We start from the raw sequence: 14,212 nt of genomic DNA on the forward strand, positions 1-14,212 counted from the left end.
TCCAGTCATATTGCTAAAAAAATTGGAAAGACCCAAAGTAGCCCTGTGGAGAGGCTGGATATCGGCCTCAGCCATGGAAATGGCAATCTGACTATTTCCTGCTAGGTTTTTTTCAAGTCCTGTCTAACTGGGAGAGAACCACCACTGCCTGGGTACTCAGATCCTTTCAGAAGTTTCTGTGTCCTTAGACACTGGCTAATGCCCAATGTTCCTGTCAGATTGTAGTGATTTCCTACCTTAGGAACTAGCAAACGGTTACAGCCTTCCAAGACTTTGGGTATTTTGAAGATTCAGGTATTTTGAAAACAAATACTATGCCCCACTCCATGGCAGATGGTGGCAGTGAAAATGGTGAGGAGGAGCAGGGTATGGTAGTATATGCAGTGCCAGCACTTGGGAGCTGAAGCAAGAGGATTTCAAGGTTGAGGCCAGGCCTGGGCTTCACAGTATAACCCTGTCTCCAAAAAGAAAAAAAAGAAAAAGGAATAGAAAGAAGCAATTGTGTTTTCCTTTCTAGCACTGTTAAGAGTTTAGGATTCTAAGGCTTGGTGGCTGGAAATGGGGGTGCGAGCAGGGAGCTTTCCAAGGAGTGGCTCTCTTGTTGGGATCGGGCTGTCAGGTGCAAGTGTAAACAGGCTCTGAAGCTGGCAACATACATTAAAGGCGGGCACATCCAATGACTTTTAATCCAGAAGCCATTTTGGGGCTTTTTTTCCCACACTAATACTGGTTTGTTTGTTTTTCTTTCATTGTCCTAAATAGTTCTTAAGAAAAAAAAAAAAAGGAAGGCGTGGCCAAAGCCCTTTGAATTAAGTGTCAGGGGTTGGATCAATGGTCCACTAGAGCACTTGGCTTTGGGAGCCTCCACTCAGTCTTGATCACTTTTCTCCTACTTTCTGGAACCTTAAAGTCTCATCTTTCTACTCCATGTCCACACCTGGTCAACCTGTGGCTGGATGGCTGATGCATCTACAGATGTAGCCAACCTTAGCATGCAGGTCTACCTGCAGACCCCAGGGGTCTTTTCTTCACCAAGCCCTTTCTTCTTCTTTTGAGAGGAGACCAGGTTCATTCTGTTCAGCTGTGTTTGTTTGCCAACAGACTTCAATCCCCGACTCGGAAAGCAATCTGGATCAGAGCTGTTTGTCTCGCTGCAGCACAGAGATTTTCTCTGAAGCCAGCTGGGAGCAGGTGGATAAACAAGACACAGAGGTACAGGCTCAACCCCTGCTCTGAGAGCCATCCATGCAATTGTTTTTGTAGTCCTCTATCCCCATCCTTGCCCCATGTTCCCTAGCCAAGGAAGACACTCATGGAAGTTAGTTAGCCTTGAACTTCTGGATTCTTGGCTCCTGGGAGCACACATAGGCTTATCATTTCTGAGGCTGAGACTCATCAAGCAGTCCTCACTGTTGCCCTGCTAGTTCTCACAGCAACCCACAGGGCTACCACTGCCACTTTGTCTCAGGGGAGATTTGAGTCCCCTCCAGGGAAATGATTTGGACGCCTTTCTTGTACTGTTGACATCAGACCTGCTGGGCTGGTACCATCAGAACTGATATGGTTCTAGTGACTCTTGTGCCACCAGCATGGCCTGTGGGCTCTAGCCGAATATCCCACTTGCTGTCACTAACCTGGCCCCATCTGTTTTGCAGATGACCCGTTGGCTCCCTGATCACCTGGCTGCCCACTGCTATGCTTGTGACAGCGCCTTCTGGCTCGCCAGTAGGAAACACCACTGCAGGTGCCACTGGGGGTGTGGTAGGGTGGGCTAGGGCTGGAGGGTGAGCTGGAAGAGTGAGGGGTAGCAGGCATCCTGCTGGTCCTATTTGCCTGAGGAAGGCCCTGTCACATGTTCTGTCTCTGAAATTGGTGCTTGCAAAACTATTAAATTCAGTAATGTGCAAATAGCCTTTTTGTTCTGTTTCTCAGATTGTGAGCCACCACTCAAACCACTGTTTCTTATTCCCAGCACAAAATTCACAGCTATTTTCAGCAGGTTTTCTGGCTATGGTCAGGAAACTTCATTTTCTTACCCTTTCCCTGCTCCTCGAATCCAAACTTGACCATTGTTCCATAGGTGAGCAGTGGTAGAGGATGAGTAGTAGACTACTCTCCACTTCTTTCCATTCCAGTCTGGAATAATAAGTTGTTATGAGGGATCTTTGTCCGGCAGATGTTGAGTGTTTGGGGTACAGGCTTAACCGAATCATGCCAAGGTTTGTCCATACAAGTGAGCCTGGACTGAAAATGGTAGAACAAACTCTATTAGTCATGTGTCCAGAATCGTGTGTCTCCCCATCCTGCACCCCGAGTCCAAATGTCTTTGGCTTCTTCTCTGAGCTCTTTCTCCCCTCCTTGCAGGGACACTGACCGTGTTGATCAAACGTGGTGAGCATTTGCAACAACCTGTCTGTGATGTCTGCACACCTACAGTAACTTCTCCACACTAATGCTGTCATTCCCCTCTTTGCACTCATTGGGGCAAAACGGGGGCTGGGAAGCACAGACAGGCAGGTGGGCTTTGGGGGGATCCACAGAAGCTGACTGAGGAGACCATTGAGGGTGAGTCCAGCTGCAGCCTTTTGCTTCCTCTTGGCCATCAGGTCAGCTGAGTCCTGGGGCTTGTGACAGGAAGCAGTGCTTCTGCAGGCACTGACCCGATGCCAGTCACATTTTCTTTTGAGTCAGTCATTCATTGAAATGCCAGGATGATGCCGATAACTTGCAAGTCAGCACTACTGTAGCTTTTTGTTTTGTTTTTGTAGAGACAGAGATAATCATCCCAACAAATTATTTTGGCATAGTAGACTAAGAAAAAACTCCAGTTGGATCTTTCAGAGTCTCCTAAAGGATGTGAGGAAGCTTTACTGATCAAATTCATGTCAGAAGCTGGCTTCATGGCTCAAACCTGTAGTCCTGGGAGGACTATAGGTCCTCAGGAAGCTGGGATCTGAGGAGCTTTTGAAGGTTTGAAGCCAGACTGTGCAACAAAGTCCAAGAGACTGTTTCCAGTTAACCAGCAAAAACAAACAACAAACAAAAAGGCTAGACTTGCTCAGGAAGTACACAACAGCAGCTGTGAGCAAAAAAGACGAATAGGAATACAAGGCTTTGCGTTCAAGCTCTGGTACTGGAACAGAAAATAAAAATACTCATTTAAAACTTTTGAGCTGAACTCCAGGTGAGATTGAAGCTTGTGAAACTGAAGGCATGGCTCAAGTAGACCCTGTCTCAAAATAACTAGAGCAAAAGGGGCTGAGAGTGTGGCTCAAGTATTTGAGTACTTGCTAGTAAGCATAAGGCTTCCAGTTCAGATTCTAGTATTGCCAAAACGAAATGAAGATATTTAGAACATTTCCTAGTTACATAGACTCATGCTCTTTAGAAATAGAAGTGCTTACTATTTTCTAGAAGCAAAGTCTTGTGTGCTCATTTTGGTTCTCTGTCCTTCCGCTGTCTTACCTGCCACTCTTTCCTTCTGCAGTATTCATTTGTTCCCATGTGGTCTTCGGTGTTCTTGCTTGTTGTAGGGCCTTATCCAGTGGTGGTATGCATTCTGGGGCCTGACTGAGAAGGCAGTGATGCCAATTGTGAAGGAGGCTTTTCAGTCTGCTGCCTCCCTCCTCTTTGGTGGGCTGTGTCAGTCTCCTTAGAGTTCCCTGTACTCAGCCCATTGGGGTTTGCTTGTACTACAGGGCTCAGCAAAAGTAAGATGGACAGAAACTTGTTCTCTGTCTGTCCCTTTCCCTGTGAGTGTAATGGGACCTTTGCCACGCAGCTGTGTCTAAGCAGGGCTTTTGGTAGACAAGGATTGGGGTTGAGGGTAGTCAGACTTCAGGTAGAGCTCTAAGTTTCCCTGGAGGTACATGGGGCCAGGCAGTGAGCCATAGCTTACTGACTCTACTAGGGTGTGTGTATGTGTGTGCATGTGTGTTCATCCAAGCCTTTGTCCTTTCGCCTCTCCTCTTGTCTCTCTGAGCATGCTCAACTCCTGCTTTGCATGCTGCAACAGTAAGCCTGGGTGGCAGCAGTCTGCCCCTGAGCCTCTGGGGCAGTGGCCATTGGGCAAGGCTCCTCATCCCAAGTTGGGCTAAGTAGTTGTTTCTGTCCTCTGAGGGGCCAAGGGGCATCTCTCTTTTGTCTCTGATCTCTCAGTAATCAGCAACAGAGGCCATTTCCCCAGTGGGTGTGGCCACTGGGGAAAATCTCAGGCCTTCACCTGTCTATTGAACTGGCAACTACTTCTGCCTTGGACACTGGTTCTCACAGATCTCTCTCAAGCAACATCTCTCTTTTTTTTTTTTTTTTTGGTCGGTCATGGGGGTTGAACTCTGGGCCTGGGTGCTGCCCCTCAACTCTTCAGCTCAAGGCTAGTGCTCTACCACTTGAGCCACAGCGCCACTTCTGGCTTTTTCTGCTTATGTGGTGCTGAGAAATCGAACCCAGGGCCTCATGCATGCAAGGCAAGCACTCTACCACTGAGCCATCTTCCTAGCCCAACCAGCATCTTCTTGTACATCCAATAATCTTGAGCCATAATAATGAGGCAGCCAAGTGTCCTTGGCCCCCAAAGTGAAAGTGGCATGTGATTCTGCCAGGTGTGGAAGTCCTCCTTGTCCTCAGCTTATTGCTGACCTAGAGAAATGAAGCGTTTGATCTCACAGGAGTCTCCAGCACATCCAATGGCACGCAGCAAAATTCTGTCTCCTGTGGTTGGTTTCCTCCACTATTTACCTGCTCTATAACACTAATAATGCTTTGTTTCTTCTCTCCAGGAATTGTGGGAATGTATTCTGTTCCAGTTGTTGTAACCAGAAGGTTCCGGTTCCTAGCCAGCAACTTTTTGAACCCAGCCGGGTGTGCAAGTCTTGCTATAACAGCCTACATCCTACAAGCTCCAGCATTGACCTTGAACTGGATAAACCCATTGCTGCCACTTCCAACTGAAGCTCAGTGACCTGGGGTGGGCAGAGGCCAAGCTGCTGTTCCTCTGACAGGCCCACACCGCCTGGGCAGCCCGAGAGGCCCGTGCACTTTGGAATTGGGGCATGGAACCATCTATACAGAGTGACAGGAATTGGGATGTACCACTGGATTGTAGACTGATTCTTTTCTTTCCTTCTATCCTTTCCCTTTTCCATTCTCCCTCTGCTTTCAAAAAAGAAAAAAGTCCCCTGGTTGTCTTAATTTTTTATTTTTAATGTTTTGTAATGGAAGACCAGAGGTCTCCAGGCTTCCTGTATCAGTGGGGCTGCCGCTGCTGGGCATGCTGAGGGCTGGCATGGGCTTTGGGGAGGGTGGAGCCAGCAGTGGAGGCAGGAGACAGTGAGTGGGGCAGAACGTAACGCCAACTTTAGTGAGTATTCCTCATGCCATCACCACCACGTGAGCTGGTGGGAGCTGGCAGCACCTTCCCTAGTAGTGTTGCCCCATACCCATCCCACCCTACTGACAACCAGCAGGATTGGCACACTATGAATGGTTCCCTTGGGGAAGAAGTGTGTGCTGCTTTTGCGGCAGGCAAGGAGTGGGGTGGTGGTCAGCACGTTGGCCCACATTGGATTCTGTGACCTTACCCAGACTGCCCAAGGCTGCCTTTGCTTCCCAGGGGCTGCCTTCCTGGGTAGCCTGGGCTGTGCTTCCTGCCCTGCAGCCTAGGAGTGCAGACTGGCCAGAAGGTGGCGTCCTGCTGCTGTGGTGAAGGCCTGCCAGCATCTGGCCCATGCACACCTGGGAGCCCCCTTTGGGTTGTGGTCCTCTGAACAATCTCTCTCCTTGGTCATCACAGGGAAATACAGACTCAGGGTTCCAAAAGTTCCCTATTCCCAAACCAAACAAATCATGGATCGCCCCTGAAGGGGTAGAATCAGCCTTCACAGTTACAAAGGTCCCCACACAATCAGCCTTCCTCCTCCTCTCCTTATGGGGGCATCAAGGAAGACCCCGAAGTCCCTTTCCCTGCTGTCAGCTTCCTGAGTGGGCATATCAGTGGAGGGTCTACTTGGGGACCACAGGGTTCTTGGAGGAGATTCAGGGCGCCTTTTCTCAGTGAGCTCTGATGTGGTCCAAAAGAGCCTTAAATCAAGAATTGTGGAGGTGGAGGTGAGGAAGGGTGCAGAGGAGCTTAAGGTGGTGCTTTGTAATGTTGGCATCCACGTTTGTGCCTGCCTTCCCCCGCCCCGGGAAGGGCCTCAATTCTGCTGAAAGCTGCTAGCTGGCCACAGGGCAGGAGAAGGTTAGGTGAGGTCATGAAACGCTAGATTCTAGCCTGCTTTGTGCTCACTCCCCTTTCCCCTAGCCTAGGGCACGCTGTGTCTCAAGGTGGCTCCTGCAGGTGCTCAGAAGCCTTCCCTGGTGCTGGCGGTTGAGGCAAAACCCAGAGCATCTGAGCACAGCGGGACTTGGGTGGCAGCGGCTTGTGCAGCGTCTGGCTCTAGTGAAACAGGGTGTAGTTCTCCACACTCTGCGTGGTCTGCCCAGCAGGTAGGAGAAGTCAGAGTGATGGAAGATTGTGAAGTTCTTATTGACAGGTGCCAAGAGGTTATGATACGGGTTTCTTGGGTCTGTTGTACAGTGTGAATAATTGCTTGCAGCTCTTAGCCTTTTTTGATCAATGAAGCACTTTTTTATTAATATTTTCTTTGTATGTAAAGGAGGAACCATAACTCTCCGTAGCTGTACATATAACCCTTTTCTCCTAAAGAGGAGTCAGTGCTCCTATATTTTTCATTTTTTTTGTCAAAGCAAGAAGTAAATACTTTAGAATTGTTAAATATATAAATAAAGCAAATAAAGTTGAGTGTTTGGCATGGTGGCATTTGCTAACCCGTTCTACTTCTTTGCCCTGTGATTTATCCCCTCCTAGTCCTTGGCCCGCTCACTCAGGAGGTGGTTTGAGGAAGGGCTGGGATACTGACCTCTGGCAAAGGAAAATGGCAGATTGTTTCTCAACTTGAGACCATCATTAGGGCCTCACCATGATGCCCAAGCACTGGAAAACATTTGCGCCCCCCCCCCCCCCAAGATTCTCACAAACTAAGCAAAAGGTAGGGGAGGGAGGACAAAATAACTGGACATCCTAACACCCAGCTGCACATCGGTGGTAATTACATCTACCTCTGGCCTCTGAGCTCTTTTTTTTTTTTTAAGTTCCTCTTGTTGCTTTTCCTCCTGGCCCTCCCACACGGGGAGCAGTCATGCTGGTGTGTGGAGGGGCATGGGAGACGCTCTGCAGGGAGACATCTTAGAAAATGATTCTGCCTGGCATTCTTGGGTGAGAAATTGTGTGGGCAGGAGACAGAGTCAGATGTGATTGGTTCTCTTCCTCCACATGGGGAGGAGGCTCAGTTCCTAAGACCTTTGACATCTGCTTCCAGCTGGAACAGGCCATTTCATCTAGTCGTTTCTGGGCCGTTTGCTGGATTTTTTTCCCCCTCCTGTAGATGGGATCCATTATGTATTTCTTCCCTTGGGAAGATTGGTGTATGGCACCCAGCTCTTGGGTCTCAACGTGTGGCGAGTTGGCTGGCCTCTAAAATAAGACGTGCTGAGAGCTCCCATGGATGCCTTACCTCTGAGGGAGTCTAGAGGTCATAAGCAATTAAGAACTGCTCAGTGTGGACAGGTGGCTGAGGGACCTGCACCTGTCACCTAAGCCTTCCACCTGAGAGTCTCAGCTGTGTTCATGCCAAGTTGCAAGACACTTGTGTCTCCCCACCGCCACAATTGCTCCAGAGGCCTGGTGGCTTAATCTTCACCAGGTTCAAACTTGGCCGTAGCCTTTCGAGGCTAATGGGGACCTGGAAAAGTGCTGAGGTAGGAAGATGGAAAGTCAGGGGACTGGGGACACCCAGTGTGGCAAGAAACTTATTTTGGGGACAGTGGCTGTGGGTGGAAGAGCAGTTCTCAGTGGACAAGGCTAGCTTCCTTCAGGCCGCCATGTAGAGATAAATATTGACCATGGTCTCGTGCTGCCAGGATGCTCACTTCATCCCCAAACTTCCCTGTTTCCTTGTGCAATACCTCAAATTTTGGATATTTTTGGCCTCAGGCCCAGTACCCCCCCCCCCCAAAAAAAAATCCTGCCTTAACTCAGTGGGGTTTCCTAGTGAGAGCATACAGAGCATCCTCCCCTCCCCATTTTCTTAATATAGTTCCTGTTCACCTCCATATTGGCAAAGACTTGTAACAAGTGAAAAGGTACTGTAGCCAACCTAAAGGCAAATGAACAAAAGTGGTGCTGTGGAGGCTGTGAAGCAGCAGCCCTTACAGCAAGGTGGGACTGGCTGCCATTACAAGCTGTCATCCCTGGCGGCTCACATGACCAGAAGTTCACGCCAGCCCTGACCTCTGATCCTCTTAAGAATGTGGGCTGGTGGGTGTAAGTGCTATTGCAGGAATTCATTCATTAGCTGGTGCCAGTTTAAGTCACCTGTTGTGGGAGAGAGGCCTAGCAAGAGTTTGAAATGGGCCCTGGGCTGGGGAGAAAGAGTGGAGAATCAGGGCATGAGTCCCTGCTGTTGAATTTCTGGTCACAGTTCCAAGGAGGTGGCTCTGAATCGAGATTACTGAGGAGATCTCTTGAGGGCAGGGTAGAGATGCATGAGCGCCTTCCTGACAGAAATGGGAAGTGACGCTTCTAAGCCTCAGACACAACCACCAGCCCAGCGGTGCCCAGCACACAGCCTCCACCCTGAAGCCCTGCTCCTCAATGGACGGAGCTCAGCTGCCTCCCGCTCTATCAGGACTGAATATCCTTGGAACTGGGAATTGTGAAGTTCCTAAATGCTGCTATTGTATTCCACTTAACACATAAGGACTTTTCCAGTCTTAAGTTCTCAGCCGCCTTATCTTAGGGTTCCTGGCAGTTGCACATGAACTGTATCTTCCGTGAATTGATATTTTTTAAATGAGCCTTCTTCATTGGTTTGTAAGATTTTAAAAAAAAAAAAAAAGCATAACCCGTGGGGCTCGGATGCTGCTGTGGAAATTTCTGGAGTGTTGCTGACAGTTCTGATTGCCTTTGTAACAGCATTGATAACTGCCGTAGCCTCACTGATTATGGATGGTAAATAAACCTTGTTATTGTGACCCCAAAACAGTTGTTCAGCCCCTGGGTTTTTTATTTCTTTGTGATTTCAGTATAAGAGATTTAACTCAACCAAGTGCTCTATCAGTTGATTCATGCCACTCAGCTCTGTTGTATTCATAAGAGTTTCCAATACCGGCCTAGTCTGGCCTCAGACTGAGATCCTCCAGTTATCCCAGATCATCTAAATGCAAGTCCTAATGGCCTTAGAACACTGAAGTTGGAGACGCAACCTGTTTGATTAAGGCAACTGGGTTAATTATGAACTGTCTCAGCACCCCATTTAATTAGTTTTTATATGCTACTGGGAAATCCTGACTTCATGTAGGGAATAGTATATGGTCACAGCTTGCTGGCAATCTCTGGATATTGACACAACTGAAGTAGACACCTGAAGGTATTTGACACCTACTTTCATTTCTTATCAGCCATATAGAAGCTAAGAAACAGCTAAGGCTAGCTATTGAGGAGACAGATCTGAGGATCATGGTTCAAAGCCTGCCAGGGCAGGAGAGTCCATGAGACTCTTATTTCCAGTTAACCACTTCCATCATGTGGAAGTGGAGCTGTGGCTTAAAGTGCTAGCCTTGAGTAAAAAGCTCAAGGACAACACCCAGGCTCTGAGTTCAAGCCCCAAAACAGGCACAGAAGAAAAACAGCTCAAAGCTCTGATTCTAGCAGTAGTCCCTGCTGTGGATGACCCCCACCGCTGACCCAGCAGTGACCCATGAAGGACATTTGCTGCACGGATGAGTGGCTAAGTCCTGTGCTCCAAACCCTTGGGACATATTGATGGTTTCTAATATTTAACACAGCATCCAGAACAAATGTACCAGACTTTAGGATTTTGTTTTGTTTTGGAAGTACTGGGGATTGAAGCCAGGGCCTCATACATTCTGGGTAAGGACTCCCACTTGAGCCATGCCTCCAGTCTCACACAAATCCATTTGAAAACCACTAGTTTGGTGGGAAGAACTGGACGGGTTGGAATCCTAGCCATGCGATACCAGCTGAGCCAGGTTTGCTGGTGTAAATACACGAGATCCCATCTGAAAAAGTAAATCCATGAGTTGGTGGCTCACACCTGTAACGCCAGCCTCTCAGGAGGCTGAGATCTTGTGGATTGAAGGTCAAAGCCAGCCTGGGCAGGAAAGTCTATAAGAGGCGTATTGCCAAAAAAGCAATTGAACAAGAAATTTAGCCTTGAACAAGAAAAGCTCAAGAACAGCACCAACAGTCCTGAGTTCAAGGCCCAGAATGGGCACACAATCAATAAAGCGAAACAAGCTAGTGGCATGTCTCAAGTGGTAAACGCCTACCTAGAAATCTTGATGATGATGATGATGATGATGATGAATGGAAATTGTTTTCTGCCTAAAAACTCTGCACCCACCTTCCTTAGTCCCAGCACTCTCTCTCCCCGGGACACTCATCCACTCCTTGGCTGCCTTTAGTTTCCCCGTTTTCCCAGCTCTCCCTTGCCTGCAGAGAGGCTGCTGAGCCTGGACATCCAGGCTCCACCCCATCCACTTTGGGCACTGCTGGCTTCTCAGGCTGTGCATCTCTGCAGTGGCTCCAGAGCTCCGCCTTTGTTTTGATGCTCCTCTATTTCAACCTTGAACTTCTTCCTGTACGTAAAGAAGGGGCTTTGCATATTCATTCAGCAGCCACCCTGTCCATGTGTCTGTCTAGCAGTGAGTGAGTGCCAGTGAGTGCCAGCCTCTCCCCATCTGCAGGAGAAGAGACCCACTGCTTTAAATCACTATGAGATACCTTTGTTTCGGTGAAATACACAGTTTTCCGTGCAGTTTTATGTTTCTTCCTGGGTAATAACTTAGGGAGTCCTGGGGGAATGGCATACAGAAATAACAAATGATGGATCATTAACTGTGGCTAATTGTTTCTTTATGGCTTATGGTGGAGCTGTCTGAGTTGCTCTGTCACTCAGCTACAGGTGGCGAAGGAGGTAAGACTGCTTCAAAATAACCCGGGGCCTCTGAGGAGGTGGAGGGAGCAGCCTTTAAGAAAGCTGCCACTGGGGCTGGGAAGGTGGCTCAGTGGTAGAGCGCTTGCCTTGCATGCCTGAGTCCCTGGATTCGATTCCTCAGCACCATATAAGCAAAAAGAAAAAAGCTGGAAGTGGCGCTGTGGCTCAAGTGGTAGAGCGCTAGCCTTGAGCTGAAGAGCTGAGGGACAGCGCCCAGGCCCAGAGTTCAGGCCCCACGACTGGACCAAAAAAAAAAAAAAAATTAAAAAAAGAAAGCTGCTACTTAGGCTTTGCCCTATTGGTGGATCTAATCCCAACAGCTTGGGCTATTAAGGGGTCCAAGAAGGGGATTCATCTACCTGTCAGGCTCCCAACCACTGAAAATCATTTCAGCAAGCATCTCTTCAACACACACACACACACACACGGAGGCTGGGTATGGTATGGTGGTACATGCCTTTAATCCCAGTATCAGGGAAGCTGAGGTAAGAGAATCACAAGTTCAAAGCCAACCTGGGCTACATAGCCAGAACCTACCTAAAACCCACAAACAACAACAACAACCCAAACAAAGCCCTGTAAGTCCTAGCTATTTAGGAGAATGAAATCTGAGGATTATAGGGCACAGCCAGCCTGGGTAGTAAAATTTTGAGCTTCTTCTCTCCAATTACCCTGCAAAAAGCCAGAAGTGGGGCTGTGGCTCAACTGGTAGAGCTCCAGCTTTGAAGAAAAAAAGTTAATGGACAGCACCCAGCCCCTAAAACCAAGAACACAAACTTTTTAAAAGAGGCTTATGCCTGTAATCTTAGTTACTCAGGAGGCTGAACTTTGAGGCTCCTGATTCAAAGTCAGCCTGGGCAGGCCATGACAGTCTTATCTCTAGCTAACCACCAAAAAGCCAGAAATGGATCTGTGGCTCTAGTGGTAGACATTAACCTTGAACAAAAACAAAACAAACAAAAAACTCAGGGACAGTGTCCAGGCCCTGAGTTCAAGCTCCAGTACAGCACACACACAAAAATATTAAACTAGACTGGTGTTACAAACCTTGAATCCCAGCATTGGGGATAGAAGAATCACAAATGCAAAAGCTAGCCTGGGCTACACAGCAAGACTCAGTCTCAAAGAACACACAACAACAAACCTGGATGGGAGCTGTGTTTCTGTGGTAGAGCACTTGCCAAACATGCAGGAGGCTCTGGGTTCAAGCCCCAGCACACACCAAAATTAAACAGCAAAACACAGTTTAATTTCATGGGACAGAAACGGTCCATGCTTCTTATCACAGCCCCTTCAAAGGGCCCTGCCCCAGGATGGAGCACTTTGACTGCCCAGTGGGAAGTCTCGAGTAGTAGTATTTTCTTACCATAGTAATAGCAAGCAGTGGACAGAAAATAGCAAGTAGTGGACAGAAAAATACCCACCTCCAAGTTCCTCCTTTCTGGAGATCAAGCCAACATCCATCCAAACTGATTGCCAAAGGCTTTTTAAAATGTGTCAGTTTGTTCCAATTTCTTTTCTTTTCTTTTTTTTCTTCTGTTTTGATCATGGTGCTTGAACTCAGGGCCTGGGCGCTGTCCCTGAGCTCTTTGGCTCAAGGCTAGTGCCCTACCACTTTGAGCCACAGTGCCACTTCCTGGTGGATCATTGGAGATAAGAGTCTCACTGGCGGGCTGGGAAGGTAGCTCAAGTGGTAGAGCGCTAGCCTTGAGCTGAAGAGCTGAGGGACAGCACCCAGGCCCAGAGTTCAGGCCCCACGACCGGACCCCCCCAAAAAAAAAAAAAAAAAAAAAGTCTCACTGGCCTTAAACTGAGATCCTCAAATCTCAGCCTCTTGAGTAGCTAGGATGATGGGCATGCGTGAGCAACCAGCAGCCAGCCCACTGCTTTCTAATATTCAGACAGGTAAGTTGTTTCAGCTTTTTGCTTTCTGCAAATTGCTACAATTGATGTTCTTGTTCATGCTTTGTAACAATTTTAATTAGAAGTTATGCAAAATGATATTTTTGGGATGAACAGTAATCACTAAGATTTTTTAAAATGTGTGTAAGATTTCTATTTAAAATAGTTGGTAGGGATTTAAGGTACAGCATTTTTTTTTTTCTTTTTTAGGGGAAGATGGTCCTGTGGCCTGAGCTCAGGGCCTGGGCAGTTTCTGTGGGGTTTTTTCTTGTTGTTTTGTGTTTTTGCTCATGGCTAGTGCTCTACTACTTGAGTCACAGCTCCACTTTCAGCTTTTTTGGTAGTCAACTGGTGATAAGTCTCTTAGACTTTCCTGCCTGGGCTGGCTTTGAACCTTGATCCAGCAGATCTCACCTTCTTGAGTAGCTAGGATTATGGTCATAAACCACTGGGCTAAACCCATCCTTAAAAGCCTAGTGCAAGTTTTCACCTTCCTCCTATCTGGACCCTACCCCTCCTGACCCCTTCTTCCCAATCTTTCTCTACTTGCTTTCCCCCCTAACGCAGACAACTGCATAGATTGTAAATGCCTTGATACTGAGAATCACGATTTCCCCCCTCCAGAGCTCCACAGGGCTGAGTCTCTATGAGGACATAAATAGTCGTGTGGAGAATTGTCCTCTACACTGAAAAACCATTTTATGGGCCAGAGGAAGGAATAAGTGAGTCATTCAGCGCTCGCTGGAGACTCAAGTCTTCTTTTGATAACAGTGTTTATCTGCAGGCCTGAGATGAGGGTGATTGAACGCGGCAGGATGTATTTTCTCTCGCTCTAAAACATTCTGAGCCACCTGGAGTGCTGATAGTGGATGGAACTGTCTGGAAAACAGGCCCTATTGTCCCAGGGCTTTAATCATATCCTAAAACTCCAGAGCTTGCTTTTCACCTTGAACAATTCATTGAACGCTTTGCCCTTGCTCGACTATCTGTAGGTAAGTGCATTGAGCTATAGTGACTTGCTTTTTCTTTCTTTTCTGTTTTCTTTTTGCTTTATTTTCTGGTGTCTGTACTGAGGCTTCAATTCAGGGCCTGGAAACTCACCCTTCATTCAAGGCTGCTACTCTCAACCACTTGAGCCACAGCCCCACTTCGGGCTTTTTGGTGGTTAATGGGAGATAAGTCTTAGGGACTCTCCTGCCTGGACTGGCTTTGAACCGCAGTCCTTATATCTC

The 14,212-nt window shown here is 47.9% G+C and overlaps 1 protein-coding gene across 2 annotated transcripts in view; it reads left to right on the forward strand.

The window, feature by feature from the left end:
- The window catches only part of Mtmr3 (myotubularin related protein 3), a 113,233-nt gene extending 106,431 nt beyond the window's left edge, over nucleotides 1-6,802 (forward strand). The window contains exons 18-20 of one of the 2 annotated variants that reach the window (XM_042667627.1): nucleotides 1,102-1,212; nucleotides 1,656-1,744; nucleotides 4,779-6,802. In XM_042667627.1, coding sequence (XP_042523561.1) covers nucleotides 1,102-1,212; nucleotides 1,656-1,744; nucleotides 4,779-4,950 — 372 coding nt within the window. In that variant the 3' untranslated portion in view covers nucleotides 4,951-6,802. The remainder of the gene's footprint in view (nucleotides 1-1,101; nucleotides 1,213-1,655; nucleotides 1,745-4,778) is intronic. The other variant, XM_042667628.1, reaches the window with a different exon arrangement.
- Nucleotides 6,803-14,212: the final 7,410 nt, after the last annotated feature.

Source organism: Dipodomys spectabilis, unplaced genomic scaffold (assembly GCF_019054845.1).
Source record: "Dipodomys spectabilis isolate Male_0828 unplaced genomic scaffold, ASM1905484v1 ptg000416l, whole genome shotgun sequence".
NCBI lineage: Eukaryota > Metazoa > Chordata > Mammalia > Rodentia > Heteromyidae > Dipodomys > Dipodomys spectabilis.